At 39.3% G+C, this 16,832-nt stretch overlaps 1 protein-coding gene, 2 non-coding genes and 1 pseudogene across 4 annotated transcripts in view; 2 read left to right on the top strand and 2 right to left on the bottom strand.

Moving 5' to 3' along the window:
- Positions 1 to 12,521, top strand: part of LOC131949629 (sodium-dependent phosphate transport protein 2B-like) — a 31,363-nt gene extending 18,842 nt beyond the window's left edge. For both annotated transcript variants that reach the window (XM_059311482.1, XM_059311483.1), the window contains exons 3-11: positions 2,138 to 2,276; positions 2,681 to 2,809; positions 3,928 to 4,071; positions 5,097 to 5,288; positions 6,584 to 6,702; positions 7,345 to 7,530; positions 8,003 to 8,162; positions 8,984 to 9,163; positions 10,643 to 12,521. In XM_059311482.1, the coding sequence (XP_059167465.1) occupies positions 2,138 to 2,276; positions 2,681 to 2,809; positions 3,928 to 4,071; positions 5,097 to 5,288; positions 6,584 to 6,702; positions 7,345 to 7,530; positions 8,003 to 8,162; positions 8,984 to 9,163; positions 10,643 to 11,526 (2,133 nt within the window). In that variant the 3' untranslated portion in view covers positions 11,527 to 12,521. The remainder of the gene's footprint in view (positions 1 to 2,137; positions 2,277 to 2,680; positions 2,810 to 3,927; positions 4,072 to 5,096; positions 5,289 to 6,583; positions 6,703 to 7,344; positions 7,531 to 8,002; positions 8,163 to 8,983; positions 9,164 to 10,642) is intronic.
- Positions 2,572 to 2,644, bottom strand: Trnar-ucu (transfer RNA arginine (anticodon UCU)). The gene has a single exon. It is a non-coding gene; the product is annotated as a tRNA-Arg (tRNA).
- Positions 7,173 to 7,245, bottom strand: Trnar-ucu (transfer RNA arginine (anticodon UCU)). Its single transcript has one exon. It is a non-coding gene; the product is annotated as a tRNA-Arg (tRNA).
- Positions 12,522 to 14,811: 2,290 nt separating the features above from the next.
- LOC131949630 (methionine aminopeptidase 2-like) lies at positions 14,812 to 16,175 on the top strand (annotated as a pseudogene).
- The last annotated feature ends 657 nt before the right edge of the window (positions 16,176 to 16,832 follow it).

The following is a 16,832-nucleotide window of genomic DNA, read 5'->3' as shown; positions in this document are numbered from 1 at the left end:
GACGTGATCTATAACACACTGAAGTGATCTATAGCACACTGACGTGATCTCTATACCACACTGACGTGTTCTATAGCACACTGACGTGATCGCTATACCACACTCACGTGATCTATAACACTGACGTGATCTCTATACCACACTGACGTGATTTCTATAGCACACTGACGTGATCTATAACACTGACGTGATCTCTATAGCACACTGACGTGATCTATAACACTGACGTGATCTCTATACCACACTGACGTGATCTATAGCACACTGACCTGATCTATAGCACACTGACTTGATCTATAGCACACTGACGTGATCTATGGCACACTGCCGTGATCTATAAAACTTACGTGATCTCTAAACACACTGACGTGATCTATAGCACACTGACGTTATCTCTATACCACACTGACGTGATCTATAACACTGACGTGATCTCTATACCACACTGACGTGATCTATAACACACTGACGTTATCTCTATAGCACACTGACGTGATCTATACCACTGACGTGATCTCTATAGCACACTGACGTGATCTACAGCACAGTGACGCGATCTTTATAGCACACTGACTTGATATATAGCACACTGACGTGACCTCTGTCGCACATTGACGTGATCTATATAGCACACTGACGTGATCTTTATAGTACACTGACGTGATATATTGCACACTGACGTGACCTCTATCGCACATTGACGTGATCTATATAGCACACTGACGTGATTAATAACATACTGACATGATCAGTGTTTCTTCCAGACTTTTTTCTTCGGGGGGGGGGGGGGCACTTGAAATTTTCGGGGGGGGGGGGGGGGGCGGTAAAAATTTTTTTTCGGGGGGGGGGGGCTTCGCCCCCCGAAGAGATGCCTGGAAGAAACTCTGGAAATGATCTATAACACAGGCCTACGCAACTTAACACAATGACGTGATCTTTGACATAGGCCTTTGTACTTCAAAACACTGACCTGATATATGATACGGGTCTTTGTACCTGAGCACAATGACGAGATCTATAAATACACTTTCGTGACAAAAAAAACAAACACACAGACTAACCCGATCTTCAGCATAACAAAAAACACTTCTATAACAAACACACAGACTAACCCGATCTTCAGCATAACAAAAAACACTTCTATAACAATCGAGAACCATTAATTCTGTATCAATACAAAACGTTATTCATGGTGTTCTTATAGCTCACTATAAACCGGATTATCGCATTAAATAGTTTTATTTGCTGTTTTATTTCTCAACAAACTGAAAGGACAGTCTTTGAAAATCAAGCTTTAAAAAAAATATCACTCCAAAACTTTGCACCAGTGGCGTAACAAACTTTCGATTTGCACCCCCACCCTCAAACTTTCGATTTGCACCCCCCCTCAAACTTTCGATTTGTACCCCCCCCTCATACTTAATATATATACCGAGGGGTCTATGGGGGGAGGGTTATGACCCCCTAAACCCTCCTCCCCCCTGCCTACGCCACTGCTTTGCACCACAAGCGATCATCTGTCCTTGTTGACTAAAAAACTCAAAGGCTTAACTGAGATTTCTATAAATTCCTTCCCAAACGTCCTTGTTCAACTATGTTGACATTAGGCCGAATTTTCTTTTTCGAATTAAAAGATATGAAAATCTAAACTCTAAACATATTTTTTTATGGTACAATAGCATACGAAATAATATTATTATAAAACCAGTTTTGTCGAAAAATTTGAACATTCGTAACAAATTCATGAAAATCTTAAAAATATTATCCTTACTGAATTTTTCTGTAAGTCTGTGTTGTATCTCAAAACAAACGCATAGATGAACACCTTGTATTGTTGTCTCTAATATTACACACATAGAGCTAATTTTGTATTGTTGTCTCCCATTTTACCCACACTGAGTAAAACGTCATATAGTTGTCTCCCATTATACCCACACTGAGTAAAATCTCATATTGTTGTCTCCCATCATACCCGCACTGAGTAAAATCTCATATTGTTGTCTCCCATCATACCCACACTGAGTAAAATCTCATATTGTTGTCTCCCATTATATACGCATATAGTAGAACCTAGTCATTTTGTCTCCCTTTACATCCAAATAGTTTGAAGTTAAATCACTGTGTCGTTTGAATTTAGGACGACAAGGATGACTTTGTGCTGTACAATGGCACCAAAGCTAACGGCTCCAGCTACTCCTACGAGAAGGGCCTGGAATCGCAAGAGGAAGATCCTTGGAAGGTGACAAGCATCAAACAGGATTATACGCCATGGAACGGTTGGTCATTTTTATACCGGGTTTATGTGTGTATGTATGTGTGTGTGTGGAGCGGATGTTATCCTACATTTAGCTGTAATTACACAGCACATCAATACACTTAGTAGATCTAGACCACTGTGATGAAACATGCAATAACCTCTTTGTACCAATACGCAAAAGTTATCTTTAATTTCTTATATATGTTTAATGAACATGTGGGTAAGAAAACATTTATATGGTAGGCAATAAGTAAAAAAAAAATAGGACGCATTTTGTTATTTAAATAATAACATAGAATTTAAAAAAAAATGTTCATCCCCGGCGGGATTCGAACCCGCGACCTCTGGATTAGAAGTCCAGCGCGCTATCCACTGCGCTACGGGGACTCACATGCTCTGTTGTTTATTTTTTGTTCTGTACAGAGCTGAGCCGCAGACAGAAGACCGTGCGAGGCGTCAGTGTGTTCATCAAGGTTCTGCTGGTCATCGGCTGTCTCTACATGTTCATCTGCTCGCTGGATTTTCTCAGCTCGGCTTTCAGACTCCTGGGAGGTGAGAGCTGGTCACGTGGTCAGGACAGGTCACGTGATTAGTCACATGATTAATATTAGTTACGTATATATCATTTGCCATCCATCAATGACGACACCATTTTTGTTTTCTTGATTCTTAATGTCACCTCATCTACTCATCGTCACATATGGTCACAAAATATTACAAATGACCCAATAGCCGTATTTACAAAAAATATAAATTGAACAAATTCACAATATGGTACGTAAATCCTCACTCATCTTCCACACGTCACATTCATCGCAAATGCCCCCCCCCCCTCCAGTTTTCCCTTCGCTTCCAATCCCTGGAGTACGCCATCATATATATGCGACCCCTTAAGTAAAGTTCTTCATAAACCTGACGGTCTATGGGACAAGTAGTAGAGTTCACTTGTTTCTGTGACCTCGGCATATGAAGAGATAGTGTGGTCAGCACTATGCCCAGCCGCCTTTACTTTCCCTAACGTGAGTTAGATACCCATCAGAGTTGGGTGGACTCGGGGACGGTCTACTGACTTGAACCCGGATTATAACTAGAGACTTACGGTTTAGCAGCAGAGTTTCTTTCAGGCATCTCTTCGAGGAAAGTCTACCGCCCCCCACGCGCCCCCCCCCCTCCCCCCGAAAATTCCAAGTGCCCCCCCCCCCGGAGAAAGAAGTCTGAAAAAAACACTGTTTAGCAGTCTAGCACTCTACCGTTAACCACTTCGTCCCCCATGCGACCCCTACCCTGTCTCGAAAACAGTAAACAAAAAAATTACTAATAACTAATAATAAAACAAAAAAAATACCTTATGACCTTAAAACAAATAATACCTTATGACCTTAAAAACTAATAATACATTATGATATTAAAACTAATAATACATTATGACCTTAAAAACTAATAATACCCTATGACCTAAAAAACTAAAAATAACTTATGACAATAAAAACTAAAAATACTTTATGAACTAAAAACTAATAATACCTTATGACCTTAAAAACTAATAATACCTTATAACCTTAAAACTAATATTTTATGACCTTAAAACTAAAAATACCCAATGACGTATACACTAGAGCTCAGACACTTCCACCTAACCCTAACCTGACGTGATCACGTGACTCCCACAGGGGAGGCGGCGGGCAAGGTGTTCCGTCAGAGTGACATCATGAAGAACCCCGTGGCCGGGCTGATGATTGGGGTGCTGGTCACTGTGTTGGTGCAGAGTTCATCGACCTCGACTAGCATCGTCGTCAGTATGGTCAGCACTGGATGTAAGTAATGGGGGGGGGGGGCAGTACTGGATGTAAGCAGTGGGGGGTCAGTACTGGATGTAAGTAGTGGGGGGGGGATTAGTGGATGTAAGTAGTGGGGGGGTCAGCACTGGATGTAAGTAGTGGGGGGGGGATTAGTGGATGTAAGTAGTGGGGGGGTCAGCACTGGATGTAAGTAGTGGGGGGGGATTAGTGGATGTAAGTAGTGGGGGGGGGGGGGTCAGCAATGGATGTAAGTAGTGGGGGTTGGGGGTCAGCACTGGATGTAAGTAGTGGGGGGGGGCAGTACTGGATGTAAGTAGTGGGGGGGGGGGGTCAACACTGGATGTAAGTAGTGGGGTGGTCAGCAATTGATGTAAGTAGTGGGGGGTCAGCACTGGATGTAAGTAGTGGGGGGGTCAGTACTGGATGTAAGTAGTGGGGGGTCAGCACTGGATGTAAGTAGTGGGGGGTCAGCACTGGATGTAAGTAGTGGGGGGTCAGCACGGGATGTAAGTAGTGGGGGGTGGGGGGGGGGGGTCAGTGGTTGTAAGTAGTGGGGCGGGGGTGATTAGCACTCTATGTAAGTAATGGGGGTCACTGGATGTGAGTAAGGGAGGGTGTTCAATAGTGGATGTAAGTTATATGGGGTCAGTACTGTATGTAAGTAATGGTAGGGATTCAGTACTGTATGTAAGTAATCTAATTTTCAGCACTAGTTAAAGTTTGAGTAAATAATCTGCGTGCGGCTTAAGCTAGTGTTTAGGCGTAGAACCTAAAGAATTAGGTTAAAGGTATGTATCAGCCTTAATGTTTACATTAAAAGTTAATAGTATAATCGTTTCTTAAGTTAAAGGTAAGGATTAAACTTAATGGTTGTAGTAAAAGTTAATAGTTTTTTCGTTTCTTCAGTTAAAGGTAAGGACTAGAGTTCATGAGATAATATTAACGCTTGTAGCTTTGGATAGAAACACACGTAAAGATTAGGCCTGTATGTCTACCATCTCTCACCACCATTAATCAGGGGAAGTAACCTATTCTTGCAGTGATGGACATCCAGACAGCCATCCCGATCATCATGGGAGCTAACGTCGGCACCTCGGTGACCAACACAATCGTCGCCATTGGTCAGATCACGGACAAGGGCGAGTTTCGGCGAGCGTTCGCAGGGGCGACAGTCCATGACATGTTCAACTGGCTAACAGTTATCGTTCTTTTACCATTGGAAGTCATAACAGGTATAGCATCAATCACAATTAAAACAGCATAGAATTGTTTATCTATTTTTATTATAAATTATTTCCTTTTTCTTATTTTATTTTGTCCCTTAAATATACTCTATTTTATTGTTTTAGATGTAGTTTTTACAATATTACAAATTACTTCCTTAAATTATTCTTTCTTAATTTTATTACTTTCCTGTTATATTTTAAAACCAATATTTCCGGGTTTTCTTTTATAAAGCAATTCTTTTTATTAAAAAAAAAAACACAAAACATTTATCTATGCTCTAATTAATCTTTCTCAAATTTCATTTATTTCCTTCAAACAAAAAAACAAAGAAACTGTTTCCTGATAATATTTCCATTACGAGAAAAATGGCCCGTTGAGGAAGGATACAACGGGCGCTAGGTTGATAGTGCTGTCTATTTTCTCTAAACTAAAACCAATCCCCCCCCCCCCCACACACACCCCAAAACATGTCTACCGTCCCATTCAACGAAATATAATTATATACTTTTTCCAGTGTCCGCCCCCTCCCAGAAAATTCTACCCCCGCCCCCGAAAATTTCAAGTACCCCCACCCCTCTCCGGGGAGGAAAAAGTATGAAAGAAACACTGGTCGCATTTGTAGATCATACAAACTAAAGGAAGAACCTGGGCGGGGCTTCGCCCCACCCGGAAGAGATGCATGAAAAAAACTGCACGCTAAACACTTTTTAGATAAGAAAAAGTTCCCCCCTCCGGGGAGGAAAAAGTCTGAAAGAAACACTGGTCTCGCGCTTAGCCATTACCCGAAGAATTGCATGAAGGAACTCTGCACGCAAACTACTTTTTAGATTAAACACATGAATCAGGCTGTAATTTTATTATAGAGTATCGATGACGACATTTCTTTTGAGTTGGGGGGGGGGGGGGGGTCGGCTTAGACGTTCTTACGTGGGGGATGGCTTCGCCCCTACCCAAAGAATTGTATCAAAGAAACTATTCAGGCAAAACCACTTTAAAGATTAGACAAAATTGGCTTTTTAATTCAATGTTTACTCGAGAATCAATGACGTCATATTACAATGTGCACTCTCCGGCTTGAGATTATTTTCTACTATATGCTGAATGTGACGTCATATTTCGTTTCCGTCTTACTGTGCATGTTTTTATTTTGCTTGTGTTTTCTCTAGAGCGTTCTTGTCAGATACATAGATAGATAGATAGATACTTACATAGACAGACAGCGAAACTATTATATAGAATTTATTTTAATTAATTTTTTCTGCAATGACACGTGAGACCAAATTCTAAAACTGACCCACAGGTTACCTGTATCACCTGACCAATGCCATCGTGGACTCGCTGCCCCTGGTCGCAGACAAAGGTGCTGACAAGGACATTCTCAAGGTCATAACAGAGCCCTTCACCAAGCTGATTATCCAGGTTGGTGCACTGTTGATGCACTAAAGATGCACTTTAGAGTTAAATGCACTGAGGATATGTTATAAATGTACTGTAAATCACTGTCGATGCATTGAAGAAGCGCCCTCACCCTGCCCTTACAATAACAGTAGCAATGCTTGACTCATTATCCTGAATAAATTTTCTTTTATTATAAGAAGGAAATATTAGTTGAAATAATTTTAATGTACACCTTTTTAGGAGTGACTATTTTTATGGCCACCATTTTAGAATTGGTTTTTTGAATTTAGTTAATTATAAGGGAAACAATTTTAATGAAAAATAATTTTTGTGGGAGACAACTTAAAGAAAAGTCGGTTTTTATTACGTGAGATAAATAAAGATGGCTCTTCATGGGTCAAATAACAACTGTAGATCCCCCTCCTCCTCCATTAACCTTTAAACGTGTGGAGGCAAACTAACTCGTCCCCTACACAACATAAAAAAAAAATCATCCCCGGCGGGATTCGAACCCGCGACCTCTGGATTAGAAGTCCAGCGCGCTATCCCCTGCGCTACGGGGACGTGTTGGCCTTTATGTGTTTACGTAAACCTTGTGCCGTCTACTATTGTGTTCTAAGTTACGTAATCTAACAGTGCCAATATGTTCCACCCCACTCTCAGATCGACAAGAACGCCATCAACAAGATTGCAGACGGCACGGATCCCGACTTCGACTACGACCGCGCCATCATGAAGGTGTGCTGCGACAAGAAGACACCTGCACAGTGCTGTGAGACCAAAAAGTCGAAGGTCTTCAAGACTGCGGCCAACTACACGCATGCGCAGAAGACTGGTTTCTGTCAGGAGGTACGATCAGCAGGAGGTTATTCATCATCGTCATTGTCATCATCATCATCATCATCATCATCATCATCATCATTTTCATCATCATCATCATAATAAACATCAGCATCATCATCAACATCATCATCATCATCATCATCATCATCAACAACAACATCAACATCATCTTCGTCTTTTACTGTTCGTGCCCAAACGCATGGGAGAGATGAAGTAGATTTCATCTGCTTTAACACTATGTCCAGCCGCCTTTGTTCGAATCCGTGTTCAAGAAAATAGAAATTCTTGGAACCCACCCAGTTCAGGTGTAATACCCAACTCACTTTAGGGAAATAAATCGGCCAGGTGCTGACCACACTATACTTTCGTATGCCGAGGTCACAGAAACTGGTGAACTCTACTTCTCTTGCCCCATGAACCGTGAGGTACATATATTGTAAACAGCTCACATGACCAAAGTTTACACTTCCGTCCGCAGCTTAGCGCATGCGTGGGCCGGAACCAGACATGGCACCAAGACTGCACGAGCACGCCCTGGAGTAACAAGACTTGGAGCATCCAGAGGTTCGTCACACAGGTCGACTGTGACGCTTTCCAGGGCACGAGGTCAGAGGTCGACTGTTGTAGGGCGAGGATAGGTAAGCCTAGGGGTCAAGGTCGTCTGATATATGTTAAAGATAAGTAAGCCTCGGGTTCAAGGTTGTCTGATGTAGGGTGGATACGTATCTGAGTCAAGGTCATCTGAGGTAGGTTGAGTAAGTCTAGGGGTCAAGGTCGTCTGATGTAGGATGGGTATTCCTCATGGTCAAGGCCGTCTGAGGTAGGTTAAAGATAGGTAAGCCTCGGGGTCAAGGTCGTCTGATGTAGGGTGGGTATTCCTCATGGTCAAGGCCGTCTGAGGTAGGTTAAATACAAGTAAGCCTCGGGGTCAAGGTTATCTGAGTTAGGTTAAGGGTAGGTTACCATCCTCGTCAAGGTCCATATTCATTTATTTCCATCTATTTATCCATACCCACAAACTCATAACATCTGAGGCCTATCCACTCATCTATATTGACTGTCCATATCCACATCTCTATATCCACCTATCCACACATCCATACCCACCCACCCATTTATTCACCAACCCATTCACTCTTCTATATTTACTTTCCATATTTACGTCTCTACATCCATCTATCCAGTCATCCATACCCAGAGCTATCCACTCCATCATATTGCCAGTCCATATCCACGTAGCTACATCCACCTATCCACTCCTCCATATCCACCCACCCGTATCATCTCAGACCTATCCGCACATCCATATCCATAGCATCTCAGACCTATCCACACATCCATATGCACTTATCCATAACCACCCACCCGCCTATATATTCCTAGACCTATCCACTCCATCATATTGCAAGTCCGTATCCACGTATCTATATCCACCTATCCACTCCACCATATCCACCAGACCACAACCAGGCCCTGGACTGCTCCGGCGTCAGCAGCTGTTTCAGCTCCAGCTCCCACAACTTCTCCCTCTCCAGCTGCGCCGTGAGCAACGTCAGCGTCATGGACGAGCTTGTGGGTGAGGACTTCTCGTGCACGCTGTACACGAGGGACGTGGAGAAGATGACGTGCTTCAAGGAATGTGAGTACTGGGAGCAAGGCCCGACTGCTATGGTGTCTTTATGATGCACGTTACGGGACTACGCATTTTTTTTTTAAATCAGCCACGCAGTAATTTTTTTTACTTTCTCGTATATACGAAGTATAAAGAAAGTATTGTAATCGTGCAAAAAAAAATCATGATTATTACAAATCTCGACGTTTTACACCTCACTGATACGGAAAAACATAATTTTGCAATCTTGTCCGTATGTCTGTGTGTCTGTGTGTGTGTGTGTGTGTGTGTGTGTGTGTGTGTGTGTGTGTGTGTGTGTCTGTCTGTCTGTCTGTCTGTCTGTCTGTCTGTCTGTCTGTCTGTCTGTCTGTCTGTCTGTCTGTCTGTCTGTCTGTCTGTCTGTCTGTCTGTCTGTCTGTCTGTCTGTCTGTCTGTCTGTCTGTCTGTCTGTCTGTCTGTCTGTCTGTCTGTCTGTCTGTCTGTCTGTCTGTCTGTCTGTCTGTCTGTCTGTCTGTCTGTCTGTCTGTCTGTCTGTCTGTCTGTCTGTCTGTCTGTCTGTCTGTCTGTCTGTCTGTCTGTCTGTCTGTCTGTCTGTCTGTCTGTCTGTCTGTCTGTCTGTCTGTCTGTCTGTCTGTCTGTCTGTCTGTCTGTCTGTCTGTCTGTCTGTAAACACGATTACTTGAGTGGTACTTTTCCTACTTTGAATTTTTAAAAAGCCTATAACTTTGAATATAGACATGATTTTTAATTACTTAAACTTTTAAAAATAGAATAGAACCTCATAGAAAAAAGAATTGCGCTCCAAGCGAACGCCAAAGCAAAATATGCATAATAGTGCGCAATATTATTAGTACTTTATAAATTTACATGCGTTTTTTGAGAAATCGGAAATAGCGTAAATTAGTACTTCCGTACCACGGAAATTACTCAAAATTTGACAGTAGGTAGAGAATTAGATATTTTGCTTACGTGTGACATTTCTTTTATCTATCTGAAATAGTACTCAAGTTAGAGGCTTTTAAAACATTCAAAGTAGAAAAAGTACCACTTCCGGTTATCGGAAATCGCGCAAAAGTTGATACGGATCTACGATATTGATAAAATACTTGTATATGAAATTTCATCAACCTAGCTGAGCTCAAGTAATCGTGTTTACACACAGACACACACAGACATACGGACAAGATTGCAAAATTATGTTTTTCCGTATCAGTGAGGTGTAAAACGATCTCTTTTGCACGATTACAGTACTTTCTCTATACATCGCATATACGAGAAAGTAAAAATAGCTTTAGCTCTGTGGTTAGGTAGTAGAAGCAAAGCTTTAAGCAGAAATTAACGTTTTTAAAATATTTCTAATTTTCTAAATTTTACGAAAATCCCGGTTTTCTTTATATGAATATAAAATATATAATTAAAATATTTTTGACACAGTTAACTATAATTAAATACTTTAATGCAATTCTGTTGTTTGTAATTTATGATTTATTTTATTTTAACCCTTAGGTGAGTTTTTATTTAAGGGAATGTACTCCACATTAAACGACAAAGCCATTGGAGCAATCATGCTGGTTATCTCCCTTACAATTCTCTGCCTGTGTCTGGTCGCCATAGTCAAACTGCTTCACTCCCTTCTCCAAGGCCCCATCGCTCTCATCATCAAAAAATTCATCAACGCGGACTTTCCCGGACCGCTGGGCTACCTCACCGGATACCTCGCCATCATCATCGGCGCCGGGTTGACCATCATCGTCCAGAGCTCCTCCATCTTCACCTCCACCCTCACCCCGCTCGTCGGCATCGGGGTCATCGAACTCGACCGGATGTACCCTTTGACCTTGGGGTCAAACATCGGCACCACGACCACGGCGATTCTCTCAGCCTTAGCCAACACGGACGGCCTCAGAAACGCGTTACAAGCAGCCTTCTGCCACCTCTTCTTCAACATCACCGGCATCCTCCTGTTCTACCCCATCCCCTACCTCCGCTTCCCCATCCCGCTTGCCAAATTTCTAGGCAACTGCACGGCCGAGTACCGCTGGTTCGCCATCGTCTACATCCTCCTCATGTTCTTCCTCTTCCCCGCCCTAGTCTTCGCTCTCTCCATCCCGGGCTGGTACGTCCTCCTCGGCGTCCTCGGGCCCGTCTGCCTTCTTTTCATCATCATCGGCGTCATCAAATGCCTGCAGGCTAAACGTCCCCAGAGCCTGCCCAGAAAGCTCCAAGACTGGATGTTCCTACCCCAGCCGCTACGGTCTTTAGAACCCTATGATCGCGCCATGCAGAAAGTCTTCTTCTGCAAGCGGTTCCAGACAGACTCTACCGAGAAGACAGACACTGGTGCTACGTCAGACAGACAAGCTAACGGAGAGTCCAGCACGCGACTTTAGTATGACCACGTGACATTGTTTACAAACAAAGTTCGATTTTTGAAAACCTATTTATTCTATAATGTTATTTATATTTGTAACTTGTATATGATTAGATAAATTACATTCGTTTTAGTTCAATATGTATATATAGCATGTACATAGCTTACAGAAATTTTTAATATAATATATTATTTAAAAGATTTTCTGTGGTATTTTTTAAAAAATATATAAAATTACTTTTTTAGGAATTTTGAGCTCTGTGATCTTGTCATAAGAGTTTTGTAAAATTTTTATACATTTTTTATAACACGAAAAAGTTGATTTAATTTTTATATTGTTATCAAATTGTTGTCATTTAAAATTTCCAAAATAATTTTACTGGTTCAAACTTGAGGCAGTTATTATGATAACAGCATAACTATCGTACTAGGTATTTGATCACTGCCTTTGTACCACTTTGTATTGTCTTTTGCCGTGTTCGTGATTTCAACGAGAGGCGATGTTACGTGAATAGAGGCCAACTTAAGCCACCTGGGCCACTTTTATGGAAAACCCAACATTGGTCATTTGTATGGAAGGGCAATCTCGGTGACGTTTATTGTAAGGTCAACCTTGGCCAATTGTATGAAAAGGCCACTTTAATATTTGCCCCTAATGCATAGCCCATCTATGACAAATCAAGCATAGGCATTCGTTGCCACAAAATAAACCAACAGATCTAGAAACAGAAAAAAAAAGATTTCGGTTGAGTAAGATACCAACTAGGCAGGGGCGGAACTACAGTGCCGCCAGACCCCGCAGTACGGAGGGGGGGGGGGCACGCCATTTAGGGGCCCAAAGCCGTCAATAATAAAAAAAAATATAATTAAAAAGAAATTAATTTTCTTGCATTTTCGACTTGATGGTTGTTTTGTAAAAAAATCACTGTAACTGCGGTTGGATTATCTTTATTCTATAGACACCCCCTCACGCTCTTGTATTTTCTTTTTCCCTTTGTTTTTAAACCACTGTGAAAGAATGACATTGTTTAAAAATGAAATGTATTTAAAATTAATAATATAAATTAAAAAAAAAAACCATAAAAATAAACATAACACGAGACACCATTACTTATACAAAGCTTTCATGTTTTAAATTCTTTCGACCGCCAGTAGTCTATACGGATCATATAGCAGAGATAAAATAAAACTAAATTTTACGAAACAGGCGAATGCACTTACACACATGACATGATGTTGTAATTTGTTTTAATTATAAAAAAAAACCCACGTATTTCTCAAAACACGAACAGGCCAGCAATAAGTATCCTATGTTCGTATTTTGTGTTTGAGTATGTATATATATATATATATATATATATATATATATATATATATATATATATATATATATATATATATATATATATATATATATATATATATATATATATATATATATATATATACACATATATATATATATATATATATATATATATATATATACATATATATATATATATATACATACATATATATATATATACATACATATATATATATATATATACATATATATATATATATATATATATATATATATATATATATATATACATATATATATATATATATATATATATATATATATATATATACATACATATATATATATATATACATATATATATACATATATACATATATATATACATATATATATACATATATACATATATATATACATATATATATATATATATATATATATATATATATATATATATATATATATATATATATATATATATTTATATATATATATATATATATATTTATATATATACATACATACACACATATATATGCCTATATATTTATATGGGGGGGGGCTATTTAGTTGTTATATTTTCTACTTTTCAGTAATTCATAATTTGTGATTTCGACAGTACTAATGCTGCCACTGAAAATATTTGCTTTAAAACACTTAAACCCTCCTTTCCCCAACCCCTACCCCCCCACCCCCACCCACGTGAAAGCAGCCTCCACTTAGTTACTTCCCCTAAGTATAAAATAGTTTTAAACTAAATTATCTGCCCCTAATAGCCGTCACTAAACCCGGCTCTACTATGTAAATATTTAGCGTGAACTACAGCTCACCAGACCATGTGGGTGTGGGGGTGGTTGCGATATGCCTAGAGAGGAAAAGAGGTGACTGCTCGGCGCGCTTACAGCTTGTTTTCTAACGTCTCCCAGAAGAGAATTATATATATAGATGCTTTTTCCCTACTATTTAGTCTTAAATGAAAAAATATACAAATGACGCAATCCGTCACATTGTCACATGATCCGGAGGTCGATTAAACCACACCCAGAAGGACAACTCCCCCACCCCCACTAATCCAAACACCCCCACTCAACTTACCCACAGTAAACCCAATCACACGTAGATTTATTTATATACACACAAGCACTCAAATAACTTCCTTTTTCTACACTACAACACAATATACTCATTTCTCCCACACCTAATTCTCCTACACAAAATTGTCCTGCGCTAAATTCTCCCACTCTAAACTCCCCCACAAAAAATGTCCCACACTAAATTCTCCCACACTCAATTCTCCCACACTAAATTCCCCCACGCTAAATACCCATACACTAAACTCTCCCACACTAAAAATCTCCCAAACTCGATACAAAAATAGTCTATACCAAAATCACCCAAACATTCAATTCCCCCTCACTAGATTCCATCACACACTCCCCCCCCCCCACCCCACATGGAACTAAACGCTGGCATAGAATATTAGTGTTTGTCACGAGAGTGCACCATGGTGTTACACAGTTAACAGCGGTTTGCCCCTCGTTTTTTGCTTGAGTCAAAATATCTCGCGCATGGAACTTTTTTGTTAAGGGAGAAAACAAATATTGAGTTATTTTCAAGGGAGGTAATTATAAAATTAAATGATAAAAAGAAATGGAAAAAAATAATAATATATTTTTAAGCAAAAACAAGTAAATAAACATTAGTATAAATTTTAAAAAATTAAAATACAAAATAGTATTTAAAACCTTTGGTGATTAATAACTAAATGTTAATTACAACTCCTAGTAATTGTTAGTTGCTAATCGAATAATTAGAAATTACTTATATCAACCAACTTAAGTATTAATTCCGAGAAAACTCTTCAAGCATCCATTCCTAACACTAAAAATTCCTAAGATATTTTTATTTCAAGCTTTGCTTATAACCAACATGGTCGCCGTGAAAACTGATCCTATCGAAGAGACAAAAACCGAAGAATTTCCTTTCAATTGAGAACCCCTAGAATTGATAGCTGATCAGCAAGAAACTGTTGATTCAAAAAAGAAAAAGAAACGCAAAAAGAAGAAAAACAATGTTTGTAATGGAAATAATGAAAATTCGGAAGAGAACGGTTCTGCAGCTCAAATTGAACTTATTGTCAAGGATCTAAATTCAGTCAAAATTGATACAGAAGAAAAGCAGGAGGAAGATGCAGATAATGGAGATGGAAAGAAAAAGAAAAAAAGAAATAAAAAGAAGAAGGCCAATGTAGGGGGAGGAGCAAACAAACAACAGACTGTGCCTCCATCAATACCAATAGTAGAGCCCCTTAGCCCAGGAAACTATCCTGTTGGGGAGATCATGGAATACCAACAGAGCAGGATAATCGTACTGCTAAAAACAGAATGACAGATGAAGAGAAAAAGATGTTGGATAAATCTCACAGCCATTTGTATGAAGATATGAGATTAGCACAGACAGACCCGAAAATATATGAAGTCAATTATTAAACCAGGAATGACCATGTTTGATATTTGTGAAGAGCTAGAAAGTTAATCAAAGAGAATGGATTGAAGCTGGTCTAGCTTTTCCCACTGGCTGCTCCCTTAACCATTGTGCTGCCCACTACACACCTAATGCTGGTGATACAACTGTCCTTGGATATGATGATGTTTGTAAAATTGACTTTGGAACCCACATAAATGGTCATCTTGTGGATTGTGCCTTTACTTTGACATTCAACCCAAAATATGATCAGCTACTGTTGGCCGTGAAAGATGCAACCAACACAGGTGTGCGTGCTGCAGGTATTGATGTGAGGCTGTGTGATGTTGGTGAGCAGATACAGGAAGTCATGGAATCATATGAGGTGGAGCTTGATGGTAAAACTTATCAAGTTAAGCCAATATATTAGAAACTTGAATGGTCACTCTATTGGTCAGTACAGAATACATGGTGGAAAAACTGTGCCAATCGTCAAAGGGGGTGAAGCAACCAGGATGGAGGAAGGCGAAGTCTATGCTATTGAAACCTTTGGCAGTACTGGCAAAAACCATGTACATGATGATATGGAAGTCTCTCATTACATGAAAAACTTTGAAGTTGGTCATGTTCCGCTCAGGCTTGCCAAGTCCAAACAGTTGTTGAATGTCATCAACCAGAACTTTGGGACCCTGGCTTTCTGTCGTCGCTGGCTGGATAGGCTGGGCCAAAGCAAATACTTATTGGCCCAGAAAAACTTGTGTGATGCTGGAATTGTGGATCCTTACCCTCCTCTCTGTGATCAAAAAGGCTCATATACCGCTCAGTTTGAGCACACTATCATTTTGAGACCCACCTGCAAGGAGGTGGTATCAAGAGGCGAAGACTATTAAAAAACTACAGAAAAAATTGTCAGTTTTACATTGTCCTTTCTTTATAGAACTCAGTCAAATAGATATTAAAGGATGTAAAATAGTTAAGTAAAACGGTGAAGAATTGAAGGTTTCATATTTTTTCATTATCATTTTAAAAGTTGCTTTATTTAAGTTAAACATCCAATAATTTTGATAACATAGTCTTTGCGGAACGAGAAAGAAATGTTGAGTTAAAGCCTATCAGATTTTTAAAAAAGATTTATAATGTAAGATATACCTGGAAGAAAAACTGATACTTCATTCAAATAATTTCCAGGCTTTGATTACAAATAAATTGTTCTTACCTAATTTATACTAAATGTTTAAAAGGCAATTTTACAATAGAAATCCAACTGAATTTTTTAATTTCTTTAGTAAACTTAAAAATTTTCTTTTTGGAATGGATGTTAAATGATGATAATTTTAGGAGTAGTGGAGGCAAATACTCATGTTAGTTAAAAATTGTCAATGTGAGCATTCAGTTGCTTATTACAAAGTCAAATAAAAGGGCTTAGGTTGTTTTTTTTTATTCTATACCTGGTGTCAGTGTACAGAAATGTAAATTATTTTGAAATTTCAAAACTGAAGTGCACTGTATTTATTTGAAAAACTAAATAAATCTTTAGACAACTAAAAAAA

Source organism: Physella acuta, unplaced genomic scaffold, assembly GCF_028476545.2.
Source record: "Physella acuta isolate Inbredline_101_S28 unplaced genomic scaffold, ASM2847654v3 ptg000705l, whole genome shotgun sequence".
Lineage (NCBI taxonomy): Eukaryota > Metazoa > Mollusca > Gastropoda > Physidae > Physella > Physella acuta.
Note: the sequence above shows the minus strand (reverse complement) of the source record. Positions and strands in the feature narration are given on the sequence as shown.